The following is a 23,471-nucleotide window of genomic DNA, read 5'->3' on the forward strand; positions in this document are numbered from 1 at the left end:
GTTTTTTTCCCCAATGAGCCATTGAAATTCACCGGTCGGCACGGGCTACAACCTACGAGAACCTTCAACCTCCTGGCGACCCAACTACGGCGCGAGAATTCCCGCTACTCTCTATGGCGGCTTAATTCAAGTCGCTGCTAATTTTTGACATGTTGAAAAATTTGCGGCAACTATAATGAGGCCGCGACTAGTTCCCAGATTGCGGGAACTCCTCACAATCATGAAGGCGACTCCTCGGCAACCTCCTGCGAACATGTGGCGACCATATGACCGCATAGTCTCCTGCAGTCGCCTAAAAAGTCGCCTAAGTGAGACAGGCCCATTAGTGACAAAGGAGAAGAAAGAGTATAAGATAAGGAGAGAAGAGGAGCAAAATGTAAAGGATTAGATATAGGTGGAAGGGGATGGAGAAGATGTGGGCGGGGAGGGGGAGAGGGGGAGATGAGTGTACAAAGAAAGGGAAAGTGTGATTGGAGAGGGATTGGGAGATGGTGGGAGAAATAGGTGCACACTGGGGTGAGGGGACACAGGAAAGAGAGAGGGGGTGGGTGGGTTGCAATTTGGGATTGGATAATTAAATGTTCATTCCATCAGGTTGCAAATTGTTGGCCTGGAGCTTGGACCAATGAATGGCAAACCTGGCTAGGCCCAATGCAGGCTGATCGGTAGGTCCTCTAATTAATGGCCCGGATTATGGGGCTGAACACGAGGCTGAACATACATTTAATGCACTATGCCATCAAGTTCATTCAATCCAACCAAGTAACTGATACTACACAAGGTACCAACTAAATGAGCTTATGCCCACAAACAGGTTTTAAACTCAATTAGAAATCAAGAAAGAGCAAACAAATAACACACCCAAGAACAGCCAATCAAGTCACATATATTGGTCTTATTTCCAAAATATTAATAAAATTATTGTAAATAGCATGTACTATAAATGAGTCTTTGGGTAATTGTAGATGGTGTGCAAATCCGCTGCTTTCCACTTACATAGAAGAAATGGGGCTAGAAGTGGGCAAACAAGGGGAAACATGGCTCCCATTGCACACAATTAAAAGGTTGTGCTTCTTTAAGACCTAAAAATACATCAAGCTCTGAGCCTCTACAATGTTTCCTTCTGCTGAATTATCCAGTTTTCCTCTTGTTGATGTTTGTTCATATATCCATAGTTTCAAGATGCATTCATGTCTGTTCAATTCTTATAAACAGTTGCATCTGCTAACTGATTAGATATTGGAGCAGTTGTGTATTTGATATGTGAAAAGAAAGAGATTAGTTAAAACAAATGTAGGTCCCTTGCAGTCAGAAACAGGTGAGTTGATCATGGGGAACAAGGATATGGCGGACCAATTGAATAACTACTTTGGTTCTGTCTTCACTAAGGAAGACATAAATAATCTGCCGGAAATAGCAGGGGACCGCGGGTCAAAGGAGTTGGAGGAATTGAGTGAAATCCAGGTTAGTCGGGAAGTGGTGTTGGGTAAATTGAATGGATAAAAGGCCAATAAATCCCCAGGGCCAGATAGGCTGCATCCCAGAGTACTTAAGGAAGTAGCTCCAGAAATAGTGGATGCATTAGTAATAATCTTTCAAAACTCCTTAGATTCTGGAGTAGTTCCTGAGGATTGGCGGGTAGCAAACGTAACCCCGCTTTTTAAGAAGGGAGGGAGAGAGAAAACGGGGAATTACAGACCAGTCAGTCTAACATCGGTAGTGGGGAAACTGCTAGTTATTAAAGATGGGATAGCAACACATTTGGAAAGTGGTGAAATCATTGGACAAAGTCAGCATGGATTTACGAAAGGTAAATCATGTCTGACGAATCTTATAGAATTTTTCGAGGATGTAACTAGTAGCATGGATAGGGGAGAACCAGTGGATGTGGTGTATCTAGACTTCCAGAAGGCTTTTGACAAGGTCCCACATAAGAGATTATTATACAAACTTAAAGCACACGGCATTGGGGGTTCAGTATTGATGTGGATAGAGAACTGGCTGGCAAACGGGAAGCAAAGAGTAGGAGTAAACGGGTCCTTTTCACAATGGCGGGCAGTGACTAGTGGGGTACCGCAAGGCTCAATGCTGGGACCCCAGCTATTCACAATATATATTACTGGTCTGTATGAGGGAATTGAAGGCAATATCTCCAAGTTTACGGATGACACGAAGCTGGGGGGCGGAGTTAGCTGTGGGGAGGATGGTAGGAGACCGCAAGGTGACTTGGATAGGCTGGGTGTGTGGGCAAAGGTTTGGCAGATGCAGTATAATGTGGATAAATGTGAGGTTATCCATTTTGGAGGCAAAAACAGGAAAGCAGACTATTATCTAAATGGTGGCCGATTAGGAAAAGGGGAGATGCAGCGAGACCTGGGTGTCATGGTACACCAGTCATTGAAAGTAGGCATGCAGGTGCAGCAGGCAGTGAAGAAAGCGAATGGTATGTTAGCTTTCATAGCAAAAGGATTTGAGTATAGGAGCAGGGAGGTTCTACTGCAGTTGTACAGGGTCTTAGTGAGACCACACATGGATTATTGCGTACAGTTTTGGTCTCCAAATTTGAGGAAGGACATTATTGTCATAGAGGGAGTGCAGAGAAGGTTCACCAGACTGATTCCTGGGATGTCAGGACTGTCTTATGAAGAAAGACTGGATAGACTTGGTTTATACTCTCTAGAATTTAGGAGATTGAGAGGGGATCTTATAGAAACTTACAAAATTCTTAAGGGGTTGGACAGGCTAGATGCAGGAAGATTGTTCCCGATGTTGGGGAAGTCTAGGACAAGGGGTCACAGCTTAAGGATAAGGGGGAAATCCTTTAAAACCGAGATGAGAAAAACTTTTTTCACACAGAGAGTGGTGAATCTCTGGAACTCTCTGCCACAGAGGGTAGTTGAGGCCAGTTCATTGGCTATATTTAAGAGGGAGTTAGATGTGGCCCTTGTGGCTAAGGGGATCAGAGGGTATGGAGAGAAGGCAGGTACGGGATACTGAGTTGGATAATCAGCCATGATCATATTGAATGGTGGTGCAGGCTCGAAGGGCCGAATGGCCTACTCCTGCACCTAATTTCTATGAAAGTTTAATTTTTCAAATTTCCAGTGTTTTACTAGCTGCCAACAATGATCATCTTGCAACTGGATACGTCAGAAATAGAATAAAGAATACCATTCTACAGGAAGCTTTTGTGCTTTAAGCATATTTTTTAAGTTGTTCAAACCTAATTTGCTGCAGTCAACACATACTGTCTACGTTCAACAAAATCAGTGAGTTTTTACAATCACATTTACTGTCACATTTGACTGGTTGCGAGAAGGTGCAATGGAGAAGTCCCTTATTGGCCACTTAACTGTGAAGATGACTATACTTGTCTCTTCAAGATAGGAGACAATGTTACCTTGCCTCATTGCACAGCATGCTGGAGATGCTGGATTATTTTTCTAATGATAGCTTTATACATACCCTCAGGAACAATCAACATCATCATCTGCAAAGCGAAACCATCACAGACTAGATATTTCAGAGAAAAGCTCACTTTCTTTTAACACTCAAAATTCAAGGAAACAAAACATTGAATTCAAAGCTCCAAGATTTAATGATATGGTCACAGATGTTTCCTTTTGTTATCATGTGATTCCATGTATTTATCACAATCACATTTCAAAGTGATTATCAAAATACATTTCTTAGTATAATCTACTTCTGCCCAGATTGTATTACCATGTCAACTGGTTGATTTTAGGCAGAATATTTTCATTAAATATAAACATTTATGAGCTACTGGTTGAAATATTAAATTAATGATAAATATTTTTTAATTGAATGCAAAAATGGGGTTATCCTTAAACTGATGACACTAGACTAATTAAAACGCCATATTTTAGCTCCCTTACATATGATTGATAAGTAAAGCTAAGAACCAGTGCAATCTTTCATGATACAATTTTATTAAAGACTGAAAATACTCTTCAACAATGTTCTTTGTTAATGTTATGCATAAACCTGGCATACCAATAAAAGGGATCTCCACCCAAAACGTCACCCATTCCTTCTCTCCAGAGATGCTGCCTGTCCCACTGAGTTACTCCGCCATTTTGTGTCTATCCCAATAATCAACACAGGAAGGAGATGGTATTTCATTTGTATTTCATTAATTTCGTCAGAGGCCAGTGATTTGGTTTTAGTGATTGCAGTTTGAAGAGTTCAATGTACATCCTGCATTTAAAAATACATCTAACTGACTTGGAAGTTTGGAAACGGTCATCACCTTCGTTTGCTTGGGATCACTCCGATTTCCTCACTCTCGCCATCCAACGTCACCTGTCGGGCCTGCCACCACTCGTCATCTGATGCATTGATCACGTGAAGGATATCGCCAAAACTGAAATTAAGGCCTTGGCTTGGCAGACCACTGTCTTTGGTCTTGTCATAATCAAACAAAGCTCTGAATTTAAAAAAAGAAAGAAATTATTATACAGAATTAATACAAATATCCAGAAATAGGCCATTTACTCGAAATAATATGTTTACAAAATAATTAAATTTGAGCTCCAACTAAGCCTCCTCCTGCTTTATCTAATTATCTCTCCCCATCTCCTTCATGTGCTTCTCTTAAATGAATGAATACTCTTTGCCTCAACCAATTCCTGTGACAGTGAACTCCATGCACTCTCCATCCCAATAGGAGGTTGCCTTCTAACTCCCTAGGAAAATCATTATGAACATTTTATGGTGTTGTCTAAATTGGCTTGCCCTGTCACTGTGGTAATTCCCCCAATTTCAGGCACCTCAGATTATGAAAACAAAAAACAGAATGGCACATTGGTGCAGTAGTTGGACGTGAATATGCTCTATATGCTTGTTCCAATAAATCTTTCAACATTTTTAAGACTTTTACTGGATCACCCGCCCATTTCAAGAAGAGATAACTGCATTGCTTATAATTTATTATAGAATAGCTCACCCACAATAAATATTTCAGATACTTTCTATTTTTGGCAAAATAGAAAAATGCTGGAAAGAAAGATCAAACTGGATCTGTGAAGAGAAGCAGTTTATAACAATCTGAATTTTGCCAATAGCTTCATTTGGGAATACTAATTTTAGGAAGTGTTCACAGATAATTTTTCCATGATAATGTTTTAGTCCTCACAAAATTCAGCTGGACAGTGATTACTTCATGAATTTACTAATAGTTATACTGGGAAATATGGCTGTTGGGAGGAAAAAAATACTGTAGTTGTGAAAGTCATTTTCAGGTGACTTACATTAGCTTACTAGAAATACAGAGTGGAAACAGGCCCTTCGGCCCACCTAGTCTGCGCTGACCAGTGATCCCTTCACACACACACAAGGAACAATTTACAATTATACCAAGCAACTTATGTTTGGACATCATCACGTGATTACAATTTACATTTGGAAGTCCGATCGTACAGGACCTCTCCAGTCACGTCAGAGTTGGTCACAAAATTGACAAGTATGAAGTCAGTGGGTAGTGGTGGGAAGTCCAAGTTCAAAATTCCAGACTATTATTTCAAGGGTAATTCAGCCCTCTGACTGTGAAAAACAGCGGACGGCCGGCAGTGCATCACCAGCATGACAGACGATCGGGCGGTGGAGACGGAGAGGAGGTCGCCCCATGTGACGGGCGCGACGGCGACATTTCAACTGCGCTTGTCCGCGGTGGCGCTGGAATAACGACTGCCGCCGCCATGTTGTTGAACTTCAAGAAGCCCAGCGGAGCGCGCAGCACGACTTGATGACGTGTTCACAGGCTTCAATCCAGAGCACGTGGGGGGGGGGGGGGGGCGGGGTGGGTGGCTGGGCCACGTAACTGGCTGCGCATTGAAAAGTCTGCGCAGCTGGTCGCGAGGAGCAAAGGCATTGTGACGTCATCACCTCGCTTCAGATTCAGTTAGATTTTAAACCAATTTTAGTAAAAAACTCGGGAAATAATTAACCAAATTTTCAGATGAGGAGATTTTTGAATTCATGAGGTAAATCTCTACCGAAAATGTCTCCGTTACTGTGTCTGGTTTTGGAGGAGATGTGACTTACAACCATACAAACTAATGAAGAGAGTTTTAATGGTATCTGATAATATTAAGAATAAGGGGTAAGCCATTTAGGAATGAGACGAGGAAAAACATTTTCACCCAGAGAGTTGTGAATCTGTGGAATTCTCTGCCACAGAAGGCAGTGGAGGCCAACTCACTGGATGCTTTCAAGAGAGTTAGATTTAGTTCTTAGGGCGAAAGGAACCAAGAGATATGGGGGAAAAAAGCAGGAACGGGGGGGGTACTGATTTTAGATGATCAGCCATGATCATATTGAATGGCGGGTGCTGGCTCGAAGGACTGAATGGCCTACTCCTGCACATAATTTCCCTCCGTAGATGCTGCCTGGCCCACGGAGTTCCTCCAGTTAGAAACTGCTTTCAGACAAAAAGAGACACAAACTGCTGGAGTAAAATAGCTCAGCAAGTGAGGTACCTGAACACTCAAAAATGAAAAAGAATAAAAATGTGATTATTTCACCTCCCTTCAACTATTTTGTGTTTCAGCATGAGAGGGATTATAACATTAGAGACATTCCTCTTGTAGTGATGTGTTAATGAAGAGTTGCAGACATCAATCTGATAGTAAAAAATATATTTATTTAACCTCACCTTATCTGTCAGGCTTCCGGGTTTACCGTTCGCAGGAGTTCCCACGGTACCCGCAAGTTATTACGGATATCGCACGGGCCACTGCGTTCAAACAATGTTGCAAAGCTCACCAAGGCACTCTTGGAGAAATTCAAAATTTTTTGAATTTTCTCCCGACCTCAAAAAGTATCACGACTACCTGACGTTAGCGCCACGGAGGTCCTCGGGGGTCCACGAATGCCGTACTGTTATCGCAGAAGGTTCCTACGATGTTAAACTCTTGTTAAGTCTTGCTTCAGGTCGCACCGTGAGAAAGCCTTTTAAAGCAGCATTAGGCCCAAACTAAAAAAAATGTTGACGGCAATATAAATCTAAGAGGTACATAGAGAACAAAGTTGAATTTTACTTCGCAGTCACGTGAGTGACTACATGAAGAACCCGTCCAGCACGCATGCGCGACGAGCGTTCACGCAGTGCAACTGCGACGAACGGGAGTACAGGCGCTCCCACTACAAGCCTGAAGGAACGGACCGTTAGGTAAGTACTTACCCACAGCTTCGAATTCACTACTTTGCTCCTCTTTGTTGCTCCAGGGGAACTGGAGACAGCAAAGCAGCACAGAGGGAAGTGGCCCCCGTTCAACTCCAGGAACAATTTCAAAAACCATCAGCAAACTTACCTACCAGGTGAACTAAATACTGTAAACAGACATATTAAACCAAAGTATTTGCTGAAATTACAAAGCAATATGGAACACCAGATATCGATTTTCCTGTATTTCAATTGAATCACCACGTACCGATGTATGTCGCATGAAACCAAACTTTGAGGCAGCGGCATTAAAATGAATACATTCCCGCTGCAAAACTGGGGGGGTGGGATCTAATCTCTATGTTCGCCGTTGCCGGTCTCCCCCCAGGGAGCCGCGGGCTTTTTCCTAGCCTCATCAGTCAGGTACGGTAGGTGAGTCGGCACCTGCCTCATCAGTCGTTGCGGGTACTACACAACGAGAAAAGGTCGGGTCCCCAGTCATGGTTCCCAGTGGTCCCCGGCATGGTCATTAAAACCCTAATGATTTCCCAATAGCCCAGACTTATCAACTCACCCAGTTTCAGGCATAAGCCACCCATGCCACGATAAATTAAACTACTGGGTTGCAGATTTCAAAAGACCATTACTGGGCCTGGGTTGCAGAATTGGGAAGACCACTGCTGGGCCTGGATTGTCAAATAGCACTATCGACACGATGATAACATCCCATCGCATATCAACTAGGGAACATACTTGTCGAACATCAAGAAATGGGAAGATACTATTCAAATACGGGAACTACATATTCAACTACAACAAAACCTGTACTGGAGTCCCTGGCAGGTCTTCACCACAATGAAGGACTCAGCTACTGCGCCATCAACACAGCCAGACGTGCTCTGTCAGCCTACTTAATTCGGGCACCAAGACAGCAGGCCATAGGGTACCACCCGCTGGTGATCAAATTCAGGAGAGGCATATTCAACTCTAATCCCCCAGACCTAGGTACACCCAAATCTGGGATGTCAGTGTGGACCTGACGTACATTAGTTGCCGGGGTCGGAGCTACAACCGGCGCCGCCCGCGGCCGGACGGAGCCCCAGCTCCGCGAGGTTGGGAGTCGCCGACCAGGTAGGTAGGGGACTAAGAATTAAAGTTTCCCCCTTCACCCCTACACCACCACCACCACATAAAATCCCTCAAACTAACTGGGGATGGTCACCAGCCAGGTCCCTCACCCTGGAACAGCCCACCCTGAAGACGGTCATGCTGATGGCCTTGTCTCAGCACAGAGTCCAGTTCCTCCATCTACTATGATTGGACAATATGGTTTACTAGACCGTGTTACATTTACCATTAGGGGCTGGTCAAACAGAGCAGACCAGGAACATCAGGTCCAGTCATGCAATTCCGGGCATACCCACCTGAACCACGGTTATGTGTCATGACCCACTTATTGAACTACATCGACACAATAAGTAATCCTCAAGGGAGAGAAAAAGCCTTATGGGTCAGCCACAAGAAACCTTATGGTCGGGTGACGAGCCAAACTATCTCAAGTGGCTCAAGCAGGTACTGGGAGTTGATGGAGTACATACTAACGTGTATAAATCTTACTCCGCCAGGGCAGCATCCACATATGTGACTAATAGGATGGACGTGCCTATGGACCACATCGTGGCTACAGCGGGGTGGTCTAGGGAGTACACGTTCCAAACTTTTATAACAAGCCGCTGGCAGAACCTGTATCGTTTGCAGAAAAAGTATTAGAATCTGCAAAAAATATAAAATTTAAGCCTTGGGGAGCATTTTGGTCTTGTTATTGTTAATAACACCATTATTGTTTTACAAACAGATTCATGGTTGATTACGATAACATACTTCCTCCCTCGAATGACTTCGGCAGCGAGTGAAGTATGAACTGTTACACGGTTTGAAATCACAGAGCTTTAAAATCTTCACGTAGTCACTCACGTGACTCCGAAGTAAAATAGTAAGATTAAACGAGAACTTACCAGTTTGAAGTTTGATCTGTATTTTATGAGGAGTTACGATGAGGGATTACGTGCCCTCCGCTCCCACCCTCAATAATAGAGATCAAGCTGGTATAAGCTCTCCTTTTCTTTACTATATTTATTTCAATTACTGTGTCTTTCTGTGATTCCACACCGCTGCTTTGAAGTATGTTGCGCATGCGTGCTGGACGGATTCTTCACGTAATCCCTCATCGTAACTCCTCATAAAATACAGATCAAACTTCAAACTGGTAAGTTCTTGTTTAATCTTACTATTAAAGGCCATCTTTGTGATATATCTGCAGGGTGAGAATGAACCAGGATACTTGTTAAAAAGATGTGATGAGCAAAGTAACATAGACAGGATTGTGAGAGTGGCTGAAATAACTTTGATCATGTCACAAACAACGTAAGAATCAATTTGGCGGATTATGAAACAAGAAGACACAAGGGTGTAAAATATTTATAGGATTCCAAACATGCGATTTAATATTGGTCCAAGTGTAATCCAGACGTGCACATAATAACTGCATATCTGAAAAATTGATAGCTGGTGAAACTTTATTTCTAGTTTCATTACAACTATATTTTAAGTTTAAGGATAAGGGCGAAATCTTTTAGGACCAAGATGAGAAAAAAAAAATTCACACAGAGAGTGGTGAATCTCTGAAATTCTCTGCCACAGAAGGTAGTTGAGGCCAGTTCATTGGCTATATTTAAGAGGGAGTTAGATGTGGCCCGTGTGGCTAAAGGGATCAGGGGGTATGGAGAGAAGGCAGGTACGGGATACTGAGTTGGATGATCAGCCATGATTATATTGAATGGCGGTGCAGGCTCGAAGGGCCGAATGGCCTACTCCTGCACCTATTTACTATGTTTCTATGTATGATGGCCCATTGTATTAGGAGAAGCCGATCAAGATAGACCCTGAATGTTACAGAATTAAGAACTGTAAATTCACATGAATTCCATCTTCATAAGTTCATATGTGATTGGAGCAAAATTCGGCCATTCGGCCCATGGTCTACTCTGCCATTCAAACATGGCTGATCTATCTCTCCCTAACAGCCCCATACTCCTGCCTTCGCCCCAGATCCCAACACCCATATTAATCAAAAATCTTTCTATCTCTGCCTTTGAAATATCCATTGACTTAGCCTTCACGGCCTTCTGTGGCAATGAATTCCATACATCCATCGCCCTCTGACTAAATAAATTCCTCATCTCCTTCCTAAAGGTTCCTTTTGCTTGTCTGTAAAACTCTAGGTTAAAGTCTCAAGCTAACTGTTTTTTTTTAAAGCTACATCATCAAATAAAACACACCTGGCAGTATGAAATTAATGCACCTGCAATTTATTTTAACTTCTGAAAATGGTCCAAAAAGTATTGAAATCCATTAAATACCTTGTCATTTATGCCCTTTTCTCCATCAATTTCCCAAATAAGGTTTTTATTACTGCAGCAATCAGAGTTGCTAAGCGACCACTTTATATAAAATCTATTAACAACCATTCAGCTAATGTGGTTTGGAAAGTCCAAGCATAGCAGTCTGAGGCAAATGGGACTCGAGTCATTCAGGACCCAAGGCGGCAGGGTATCAGCAATTTTATTTGGTAAATTCCTTTCGTTTTTTGAAAATGAGCGCTATTTCCTAAATTCCTTCAAAATTTTGACTTTGAGAACACTAGGCAGTGATTGATGTAAATGTTAGTTGAATTCCCTGTGTACACAGGGCCTTCATGAGAGACGGGACTGGCTAGCAAGAGATGGCTGTCGAGATATAATCCAACCATTTCAAATATTCTGTCAATGCTTTTATGAATTGGATTCTTGCACCCAAAATTAAAATGTAAATGGGCGTGCAAAATGTTGTGCTGTGTTATGTATTGTTGAAAGAAGGGCCTGAGGTTGGAAGGGGAAGATGGTAAGATGGGAGAAAGAGAGGATGAGTGGGAAAGCAAGGGCAATAAGGAAGGTGCAACAAATAGTCAGTAACATTCACACTGCAAAAAGGTGGAGAATGGGGTAAACAAGGGTGGCCCTGAAACGGTATTTTGTTCTAAACCTAACAAGTAATTGATGCTTCCATTAAATCAATGTTAAAAGCTCAGGTTAAAAGCAATAAGAAAAATCAGAGTGGAAATGCAAAAAATAAACTAGAGGTTAAGGTAGAGGAGAAAGGTTTCAAGATGTGTGAGTCAGGTGTTCCCCTCCCACAGACCCCCACAGATTGACAGAAGCCTGGGACATGCCAGGGGAGATGGTGGAATCAGATACAATAGCACTATTTAAAAGGCATTCAGGCACCCTCCAGTTTAGGCACAGAAGTGTGGGAAATAGAGCTATGGTTGATGGCTCTGTGTACCATAATAGAGGGGAAAATCAAGACAGGTTAGAAGAACTCGTGCAGAGACGCCATCGTTAGGACAGTTACAAAGGAGCCAGGGAAAACTGGAAGAATTAGTTTTAGAGATGCAACGTGGAAACAGGCTCTTTGGCCCACTGAGTCCGTTCCAAGCACATTCACCCAAACACTAGATCTATCCTACACACTGGGGACAATTTACTGAAGCCAATTAACCTACAAACCTGCACATTTTAGGAATGTGGGAGGAAACTGGAGTACCCTGAGAAATCTCAGGTGGTCACAGGGAGAATGTACAATTCCATACAGACAGCACCCAAGGTCAGATTCAAACCTAGGTCACGGTGCCGAGTTGTTATAAGAGGCAGGCTGGGAAATGTTATTAAGATAGCTGAGGAGTTTAGTGGATATAATCGATGTCTCACCTGCTCCTGAAACGAAGAATAGGGTAGTTGAGAATGGGGAAGAACATGGATATGGAATATTTGACGACAACAGTTGTGTGTTGCCACAAAAGGTGACAAAATATTTGCATTCAATATGAAGCAGCACCCATATGGTCATCATAGATGACAGAGGGTTGTGGTGGGAGGATGTTATTCTGCCTGTAGGTCTGTGACCAGTAGTGTTACACTGGGATCTGTACTAGGACCTCAGCTGTTCGTATACAAAAGCAACTTGGTTGTAAATGTGGACGGGTTAGTTAGTAAATTTGCAGACACCAAAATTGGTGCATTTGCTGATGGAGCAAGGAAGACAGTCAAAGAGCATACACAGGACTATCTATCTCTGTTACAAATACGGGCAGAGAAATGGAGTTGAGAGCTGTTGCACTTTGGGAAGTTGAATGTAAGGGGAGAGTGTGCAGTTACTGGCAGGACCCTTAACAGCACGGATGTACAGAGGGACCTTGGGATCTAAAGCCATAGGTCATTGTAAATGGCATCACCCTTAAATAGGATGGTAAAGGCAGCATATGGTGTGCTTGCCTTCTTCAATCGAGACATTGAGTATAACATTCAGGAAGTCATGTTGCAGCTTTAAAAAAACTTGATTAAGCCGCATTCGAAGTGTTGTGTGCAGTTGCCCCATTACAGGGAAGATGTGGAGGCTTCGGAGAGGATTGGAAAAGAGGTAAACATGGATGATGTTCCTGGATTACAGGATGTCAGCTATAAGAAAAACTTGGATTCTCTTCTCTAGAATGTCGGATATTTGAGGGGAGACCTGATGGAAGTGCATAAAATTATGAGAAGCGTGGATAGTCGGAATCTTTCTCCCAGCGTGGAAAATGTCAAAAACTAGACGGAATAGCTTTAAAGTGAGAGGGGCCAAGTTTAAAGGTGGTGTGTGGAGCAAGTTTTTATTCTCACAGAATGTTAGGAGTCTGGCACGCACTACCAGCATTGGGGATGGAGATACAATAGAGGCATTTAAGATGATATGCACATGACATGTTGGGAATGGAGGGATATGGATCACACGCAGGAGAAGGAGATTAGTTTAACATCATGGCATCATGCTCGACACAGATATTGCTGGCTGAATGGCCTGTGTCTGTGGCGTCCTGTTCTATGTTCTCTTTGTGTGCATCTGTATTGCGGAGAACTGTTAGGGTCGAGAGAACATTTTGTACTGGTTGAAAAGGTTCACACGAGGGAACATCGTTTATCAATGGAACATTCTTATCATGAAAGAAGCTGGTAAACACATCAACATGAGGTGGAAATTTGGAATTCTTCCAGAAAGGACAACTGACTCAACTGTATTTTATTTACTACCCTAAGTAAAAAAATAGTTTATTCTCAGATTTAAACCATATACGGAAAAGAGAAGCACTCGGAATAAGCCGGAAAAACAGACGGTTTAAAAGGGATTTTATTGAACAGTGCATGGAGCTATTATAATGTTCCTAACGGGGCATATACAATTTGGAGGCGAGAAGTCCAGCAGCAATTTATTTGGTCACCAATTAGCCAAGGTATGGTACCTGGTAGATTTGAACATCCAATTACCCTCTTTGGTGAACAGAAGATCCGATGGCACCATTTGAAATCAAACATGGCAACTCTTCAGCACTTCACAAATCACAAACTTCCACATGTTGGACATAGAATCAGAGTCACACAGCATGGAAACAGGTCCTTTGGCCCAACTCATCCATGATGATTAGGTTTTATAGAAAAGATAGTCCACTTTGCCCACTATCCTTCTCAGCCTTTCCTATCCATATACCTGTCTAAGTTTATTTTAAACTTCCATCACTAAGATTCCTCTGGCAGCTCATCCATATATGCACTGCCCTCTGCATGAAGAAAATTACCCTAGATCTCTTAAATGTTTTTCCTCCCACCTTAAATCTATGGCGTCTGGATCTGAACTATTCCACTCTGGAAAAAAAGACAGTGACCATTCATCTTATCAATGCCTCTATTGACTTTGGATATTTCCAGCAGGTCACCACCAGCCTTCTACACTCCACCCAACCCATCTGGCCTCACCAAGTCCTAATAACATCCCGGAGAAACTTTTTTGCCCTCTTTCAAGCTGGATTAACATCTTCCGATTAGCAAGTTGACCAAAATTGTATGAAGTACTCTAAATGTGAGCATCTTGAACAGCTGTAGCATAACTCCTGTTCCAACTCCTGTAGACAATACCCTTACCAATCCAGGCAAGCGTGCCATATGCTTTCTTCACTACCCTATTTATATGTGTTGCCACTTTCAGGGAACTATGTACCTGTACACGTCTGTCTCTGCCCTGCAACACTCTCCAGGGCCCTATAGTTTACTGCGAAAGTCCTGCTCCGGTTTAACTTGCCAAAATAAAATACCTTGTATTTGTCAGAATTAAAATGCATCTGCCATTCTTTGGCTTACTTCCCAAATTATCCAGATTAGCTTGTAAACTTGGACAGACCACCTCATTGTCGACCATACCACCAATTTTGGTCTCAACTTCACATTTATTATGTTAACTATATTGTCATAATGTAGGTGGCAAATGACAGTGGGCCCAGCACAAATCCCTGTGTCACATCACTGGTGACAGGCCTCCGATCCAATACTTTCCACTAACCACCTTCTAACTCCTTCCACTGAGCCAATTCAAAATCTAGCATTTTTTAAAATCTTGATTTCAAATATGAAATAGAAATGAAGCATTGGAAATACTCTGCAGGGTAGGTAGCATTGTGAAGAGAAACATAATTCATGTTTCAGGTCAATGATTGTTCTATTTTTAGTTTAATTTAGACATACCACATGGAAGCAGGCCCCTTGGCCCACAGAGTCCATGCTGGCCATCGATCACCCGTTCACACTATATTATCACACTTACTCATCCAGTCCTTACACACTATGGGCAACTTACAGGGGCCAATTAACCTACAAACCCACATGTCTTTGGGATGTGGGGGGAAACCGGAGCACCCGGAGAAACCCACGCCATCACTGGGAAAACGTATAAACTCCACACAGACAGCACCCGAGGTTAGGATGGATTCCGGAGGTCTCTGGTGATGAGATGCAGCAGCTCTACCAGCTATGCCGCAGCACTGAAGAAATGTTTTACAGGCTATATTTCTGTTTCAAACAAATACTTTGCTCCTTTTCACATTCTCAAGATTAACTTCCTTATTTTCCTCAGCTCGACAGTGTAATAATATCTGTAAGCTTACCGCATTTTAAACTTTGGTGAAGGGAATAAAAATAGATATGTTATATAAGTATTCTTTTTAACTTCTTCAAAGGGAATGCATCCGTGCTTATAACTGACATGCCATGGTACAGCAATGATTACCAACAGGAACTAATTTTTCCCGAGAACATTAATGACAAAGGGCAACAATATACAAATATAAAACGTATTGGCAACCAAAATACAAGCGGTTGCACACAATTAAATCTTTCCAACGGTTATTTAGTTAATAGATATTAGGAAATATATACCAATTACAGTTAAACAAAGAAAACGCCATTAAAAAGGATTTGCCCAAAAAGGTGCTCAATTAAGAAAATGTGACCCCTAACAAACTATTGGGGCTTTCGGTTTGAAATCTCCGTAGGCAGCTGGTACATTTATAATAAATTATTCTGCAAACCAGAAACTGATCCACTGGACATTTAATATTACATCTATTCTAATATTCAACTCAATAACTAATAGTCTATGAAATAAGTAAATGGCTAGGATGAACCTTTTTATTTTTCTATAAAGCGCATATCACATGAAAAAGTGAAAAATTCATCATCAAAAGAAAGGGAAAACCTTACAGATCACTGAATAAATCTGAATACATTTGAGTCTAGATTTCTTATTTCCACGTCTTTGGCATCTGTAGACATTATCCAAAATACAGGCACTAAGGTGAGGATTAAGTTCCTCTAGGAACTGTGCAACAGAACAAAACGTAGTAAGAAGAGCATAAAATGTAAGGGCCTGCTGTTCCACAAAGGAATCTTAGCCTTTCTTTCCCCTGACTCTAGCCTGAAGAAGGATCTCGACCCAAAATGAGACCCATTCCTTCTTTCCAGAGATGCTGCCTGTCCACTGAGTTACTCCAGTATTTTGTGTCTATTTTAAACCAGCATCTGCAGTTCCTTCCTACACATTAGTTTATCATTGTTTTGTTTTTACCTGACATAGAGGGACCGCTTCTGGCTGGTTCGCAGTGACCCCGATCCAGAGCTGATACTGCTGTTCATCATCTGCTCCCGCAAGTCATGAATTTTGGCTTCAAATCTGCTGTATTCTGCAAAACAAAAAATCTTAAATCAACGTGTATTTATTTTACATCTACAAGCTAAAGCAATACATAAACATACAGATCCTATCTAAAAAGAATTGTTACTGTTTAGTGACAGACGATGACCATTTGTCAAAGTTAACAGTTTAGTTTGTGAATCACCACCTACAAGCCAATCAACATATTCGCACTTTTGCACTTACGTAAGCAGCCACTGCATTAAGTCAGTGTTGTTCTACTTAGGTAGAAAGACAACAGTGAATGAAAACGGAATCATCTATCAGTGATTGCTCCCAATAAATAGAAACAATTCATAGTTATCGATATGTTTAAACAAATGTATCATCATTAATATGATCCACCTAGAAATCTGTTAAATTCAGGTATTAATTTGAGCAATGGAATAAAAAAATAAATGATAAAAATATATTATTAATCCCTGTGTGGAAATGTTTTAGTATTAAGATACAGTCTACTGACTGAGCCCTGGAAATAAATTTGTCAACTGCCAAAATAACAAGGGCTATGAAAAATAATTTGGAATGTGTAATAAACCAGGGCTACATATTATATATACATTTCTGAGTGTCAAATAGATATCTGTACTTCTAAATCAAATGCCTTGTGTCAGTTTAAGATAACTCCCACATTAGATCTTTTAATACTAAATATATCATTTAGAGGTAATATTTTTTAAATGACTGAATCAGAGAAAATAGGAGGAAATAGCAGAAGAATAATTTCTATATAGCACCTATTACATTATAGGCAGAAGAGAAGAGGAAGAAACAAGTAAACTGCTGCACTGAATGATGTTACTGTTCTGTAATTAGAAGTTCGCACAGTGTGCAGATGATCACACTTCATAATCTCTCCACATTCAACAATGAATCTCTGCATTTCAAAGTAAAAAAACACCACTGTCAACATATTTAATGTTTGTCTAAAATTGAATTCTTACAAATTTCCAGCTTTAATCTGTGTTCATAGCCATAAAAAAATACCGAATGTCAAAACAGTCCTATATTCATTAAATAACAAGTATAGTTAAGAGCAAAATTTTGAATTTGAGGCAAAAATGTAAATACTTACCAATGGCACACAATATTTTGTTAAATGATCTTATGGTCTATAAAACCAGCTATTTTTTTTGTACGACTGTCAATGTGGCAGCATTTGTAGGAGCTGCACAGAACTAATATTATTCAGAATATTACAAAGCAGATTTCTAAATGGTGAATGCTGCAGTCCCATTATATTCTCAAGTGTACCTATTCTACTTGAAGGTTTCCAGCATTGTAATAATCAGACAGGATTTATTCAATAGAAACCTCACAATGACAACTTCAGTTGCTTTCTGTTGAAGCTAATTCAAGACACAGCAACAACAAATATCAGAAACCACCTTTAGCAGATTACTGTTATCAATGTATTCCACCCATTTTCACATATGGGGAAAAAAGTACTGCCTATAATAGCTTGGTTTGATTTTAAATATTAAATTCAGGAATACAATTTAATGTTGTGCAAAACACATTTTATTTCCCCAAGTAGCCTTGAACAGGCTTCATTCACACAATATCCCTGCGCATCTTGAACCAACTACAGTCCATGATTTGAAAATGAATGTTGTCAATATACAAATCTTAATAGATAGTGTTTTGTTTTCCATCGGGGGTAGAATGGGGAGGATGAGGAAGGAAAGAGAGGAGAAAGGAAAAATATGTTATCAACACATCAACATGGTTTGTCAGTTACATTATTGATTGAATAAAATTAAGTTTACGAGGTATTGTAAAACCAGATGAAAATGGGCAAGTTTTCCTAATGTCCCCAAATAACATAATTAAAATCAAATGAAATGACTGCCACAAAAACCGTGCTTATAGCTTGGACTACAATGCTTATATTTTGTTGCTTACTCTAACACACAAGAGCTACTTTGATACAAGTGATTAAGATTTTCTTCAATTCAGTCCATAAACACAGCAATAGATTTAATACCATTTGAGGTTTGGTATCTGAGAAACTGCAGTTCTTTTCAGTAATGAAGAATTTTTGCAAAGGTACACTTTAAAATAAACTACATTTGCTCCAGGAAGCATTTCTTCATTAAAATGCACTTGGACCGTCATATTGTAAAGATGAGTCATCAACACACTGTGTCTTTACTACTATTTATTGGTAATACACAAACGTTACTGCCCTAGCTGTATGTGGTCTGTCACAGGAGCTAGAGAGAGATCAATGGGTGGGGAGGTTGCAATTATACTTCTGATATGGGGAGTGGTTAGTAGTGGTGAGGTCACTATATTAAAGGTACATGCACATGTACATGCACATGCACTTTCGGTCTGAACAAAATTATGTTGCCTGCAGTCATACACAGAATCAATAATAACAAAACATACAATAAACACAAATTAAACATCCACCACAGTGAGTTCACCAAGCACATCCTCACTGTGATGGAGGCAAAGTCTTAGTCTCCGTCTCTTCCCTCCTTGTTCTCCCTCTGCGCTGAGGCGATTGATCCAGGCCGAAGATGCCGTCCTCCAGTCCAGCGGACCTCCGTGGTGATGTCGCCGCCGCCAAAAGCCGGAACGCCGTCTCCGCTCCGAGACGGCCCGCCACAGCATCAGCTCCAGGCCGCCGCCCATGCTCCAGGCCGCCTCCCCAGCTCCGGGTCCCGCAGTCTCCGCTCCGGGCCGCCGCCCCAGCTCCGGGTCCCGCAGTCTCCGCTCCAGGCCGCCGCCCCAGCTCCAGGTCCCGCAGTCTCCGCTCCGGGCCGCCGCCCCAGCTCCGGGTCCCGCAGTCTCCGCTCGGGGCCACCGCCCCAGCTCCGGGTCCCCACAGTCGCCGCTCCAGGTCTCGCAGTCTCCGCTCCGGGTAGCGCAGTCTCCGCTCCGGGCCGCCGCCCCAGCTCCGGGCAGCCGCCCCAGCTCCAGGCCGCTGCTCCAGCTCCTGGTCCCGCAGTCTCAGCTCCGAGCCCCCACTGCATCAGCTCCAGGCCGCCGCCGAAAGCCAGAAAGCCGCACCAGCAAGTCGGGCCACCGCTGCCTTAGCCCCGAAGACGGCCAGCCTCTCGTTGGTAAGTCCTGGCTGGCTCTGCCTCCGGAGCCTCGGGGTCGGTCGCAGGTTGGAGGCCGCCAGCTCCGCCATTAGGCCTCAGCGCAGACGGAGGCAGAGAAGGGGGATACGACACATAAAAGTCGCATTCCCCCGAAGGAAGAGACAGAGAACATGTTTCACCCCCTCTAACCCAACCCAACAAACTAAAACTTAACCAAAACAAGACAAAAAACAACAGACAAAAGTAAAGACAGACGGACTGCAGGCGAGCCGCAGCTGTTAACAGCTCCGCCACTTCCGGAAGATGTGTGAACATTCAAACCCTTTTTTGAATGAGATGCAAGTTACTTCTGACAAAATGTAGAAACTTCAGAATTATCAGGGCTAATATGGCTTCCTGACGTAAGAGGAATTTTTACTTGTTTTCTCCCCCCTCTCCCACGGTGAAACATCGTTTCATCATAATGCCCCAAGAGACCCCTTCCAAAATTTGCCTGTTCTTTTACTTGGCCAGCTCAAAGCGCTTGGCAGGATAAGTGCCTAAACAAGAAAAAAAGACATCATAATTTACCTGAAGAAATTTTGTTTTAGGAAGAGGTCCATCTGTCATGACAGTATTTGTATGTTCACTTCACATTTAGGTGACCATTTTAAAATGGCAGGTGAAGAGCTTTAGCAGTTATATATTCAATTAAAGTAGTACATTCACAATCTTTCATAAAAGATTTAGGAATAAGGAAATAATTACTTTTCCAAAAGCAAGAGAGATTGTAACTAATTGTAGTTACTCCAGATTGATCTCCTGGATGTGACGTGTTATGTCTATATTGCAGCTGTCATAAAGTATAGATTGTGTTCGCTGATTAATGTTAGACTGAATGAGACAAGCACGTTCAGCACCACTTCCACTAAAACAACATTGACAAGATGAAGTATCTCTGTGCATGTTTCATTATTACACCTTTTATTGAAATGGATGCATTAGGATCAATGCATTGATCAGGATCAGGATCAATACATAGAAACATAGAAATTAGGTGCAGGAGTAGGCCATTCGGCCCTTCGAGCCTGCACTGCCATTCAATATGATCATGGCTGATCATCCAACTCAGTATCCCGTACCTGCCTTCTCTCCATCCCCTAAGCCACAAGGGCCACATCCAACTCCCTCTTAAATATAGCCAATGAACTGGCCTCAACTACCCTCTGCGGCAGAGAGTTCCAGAGATTCACCACTCTCTGTGTGAAAAAAGTTCTTCTCATCTCGGTTTTAAAGGATTTCCCCCTTATCCTTAAGCTGTGACCCCCTTGTCCTGGACTTCCCCAACATCGGGAACAATCTTTCTGCATCTAGCCTGTCCAACCCCTTAAGAATTTTGTAAGTTTCTATAAGATTCCCTCTCAATCTCCTAAATTCTAGAGAGTATAAACCAAGTCTATCCAGTCTTTCTTCATAAGACAGTCCTGACATCCCAGGAATCAGTCTGGTGAACCTTCTCTGCACTCCCTCTATGGCAATAATGTCCTTCCTCAGATTTGGAGACCAAAACTGTACGCAATACTCCAGGTGCGGTCTCACCAAGACCCTGTACAACTGCAGTAGAACCTCCCTGCTCCTATACTCAAATCCTTTTGCTATGAAAGCTAACATACCATTCGCTTTCTTCACTGCCTGCTGCACCTGCATGCCTACTTTCAATGACTGGTGTACCATGACACCCAGGTCTCGCTGAATCTCCCCTTTTCCTAGTCGGCCACCATTGAAATAATAGTCTGCTTTCCTGTTTTTGCCACCAAAATGGATAACCTCACATTTATCCACATTATACTGCATCTGCCAAACATTTGCCCACTCACCCAGCCTATCCAAGTCACCTTGCAGTCTCCTAGCATCCTCCTCACAGCTAACACTGCCCCCCAGCTTAGTGTCATCCGCAAACTTGGGGATATTGCCTTCAATTCCCTCATCCAGATCATTAATATATATTGTAAATAGCTGGGGTCCCAGCACTGAGCCTTGCGGTACCCCACTAGTCACTGCCTGCCATTGTGAAAAGGACCCGTTTACTCCTACTCTTTGCTTCCTGTTTGCCAGCCGGTTCTCTATCCACATCAATACTGAACCCCCAACGCCGTGTGCCCTAAGTTTGTATACTAATCTCTTATGTGGGACCTTGTCGAAAGCCTTCTGGAAGTCCAGATACACCACATCCACTGGTTCTCCCCTATCCACGCTACTAGTTACATCCTCGAAAAAGTCTATAAGATTCGTCAGACATGATTTACCTTTCGTAAATCCATGCTGACTTTGTCCAATGATTTCACCACTTTCCAAATGTGCTGCTATCCCATCTTTAATAACTGACTCTAGCAGTTTCCCCACTACCGATGTTAGACTAACTGGTCTGTAATTCCCCGTTTTCTCTCTCCCTCCCTTCTTAAAAAGTGGGGTTACGTTTGCTACCCGCCAATCCTCAGGAACTACTCCAGAATCTAAAGAGTTTTGAAAGATTATTACTAATGCATCCACTATTTCTGGAGCTACTTCCTTAAGTACTCTGGGATGCAGCCTATCTGGCCCTGGGGATTTATCGGCCTTTAATCCATTCAATTTACCCAACACCACTTCCCGGCTAACCTGGATTTCACTCAATTCCTCCAACTCCTTTGACCCGCGGTCCCCTGCTATTTCCGGCAGATTATTTATGTCTTCCTTAGTGAAGACGGAACCAAAGTAGTTATTCAATTGGTCCGCCATATCCTTGTTCCCCATGATCAACTCACCTGTTTCTGACTGCAAGGGACCTACATTTGTTTTAACTAATCTCTTTCTTTTCACATATCTATAAAACACTTTTGCAGTCAGTTTTTATGTTCCCTGCCAGTTTTCTTTCATAATCTATTTACCCTTTCCTAATTAAGCCCTTTGTCCTCCTCTGCTGGTCTCTGAATTTCTCCCAGTCCTCCGGTATGCTGCTTTTTCTGGCTAATTTGTACGCATCATCCTTCGCTTTCATACTATCCCTGATTTCCCTTGTTATCCACGGATGTACTACCTTCCCTGATTTATTCTTTTGCCAAACTGGGATGAACAATTTTTTGTAGTTCATCCATGCAGTCTTTAAATGTCTTTTTTTTAAAAAATCAGAGGAGGGGGAAAAACAAAAAAAAAAGATTGATTTGTGTGGTGGGAGAGGAGAGGTGGGGGGGGTGGGGGGGGGGGGGGGGGGGGGGTGGTGGTGGTGGTGGAGGGAAGTTTTATCTACAGGTTCATGTGATATAAAACAATTCAGAAATAATTAGGTTCAGAAATAATTAGTAGGTTCAGAAATAATTAACCAGGTGAATGTACGACTTTAAATGCTTTCAAGCAGAAGAGGAATTGTGAACAATTGATTATACAGACAGAGGTATTGGCCAAAAGTGAAGCATCTCATGCAGTTTTATGCACTTTTTGACAATGAATCTATGGAGAGTTGGAAACTCATGCAAACACAGGACTGATGAGAAACAATGCAACTTGAGATACATAGACAGAAGGGGTTGACATTAACCTCTCGTTTCACCATACTCATCTGTAATCATTATTTCTGTCATGAACAGAGGAAGGCAGAAGGAAAAAGGGGAGAAGTAAAATTTGCAAAATAACAATTTGAAAAGTATTAAGAAGATTCCGTTGATTCCATTAACCAATCTGTGCAGCACATCGCACAGAACTAGATCAGTGATAACAACATTAGTGTTGGCTGCCCTTTCTTCAATGTCTCTACACATTTAATAATAACTGTGCTCCATAAAAGATGAATAAAAAGTAATAATTCATATATGTCTAGTACCTGACAGCGAATGCCAATTGCTCGACACATTACAAAGTATATAACCTAGCTGGCATTCCATGGTTGAAAGAAATCACGCTGACTGGTGAAACCAGAATTCAAATATCAAGTAGTTATGCATGCATCAACTTAACTTATTTTCCCAGTGGGCTAGGTAGTATCTTTTCAATAAAACTTGGTTCCAATTTAAATTGATGTCAGTGCACGAAAGGCAGCAGTACCTTGAAGATGAGTTTTTAATTACATTTAA

General features: G+C 42.1%; 1 protein-coding gene across 21 annotated transcripts in view; it reads right to left on the minus strand.

Moving 5' to 3' along the window:
* Window positions 1-23,471, minus strand: part of LOC129703263 (disks large homolog 1-like) — a 365,442-nt gene that overhangs the window by 40,967 nt on the left and 301,004 nt on the right. For all 21 annotated transcript variants that reach the window (XM_055645581.1, XM_055645579.1, XM_055645578.1 and 18 more), the window contains 2 exons: window positions 16,205-16,319; window positions 4,271-4,447 (listed from right to left, as the gene is read on the minus strand). In XM_055645581.1, the coding sequence (XP_055501556.1) occupies window positions 4,271-4,447; window positions 16,205-16,319 (292 nt within the window). The remainder of the gene's footprint in view (window positions 1-4,270; window positions 4,448-16,204; window positions 16,320-23,471) is intronic.

Source organism: Leucoraja erinacea, chromosome 14, assembly GCF_028641065.1.
Source record: "Leucoraja erinacea ecotype New England chromosome 14, Leri_hhj_1, whole genome shotgun sequence".
NCBI classification, from domain to species: Eukaryota; Metazoa; Chordata; class Chondrichthyes; order Rajiformes; family Rajidae; genus Leucoraja; species Leucoraja erinaceus.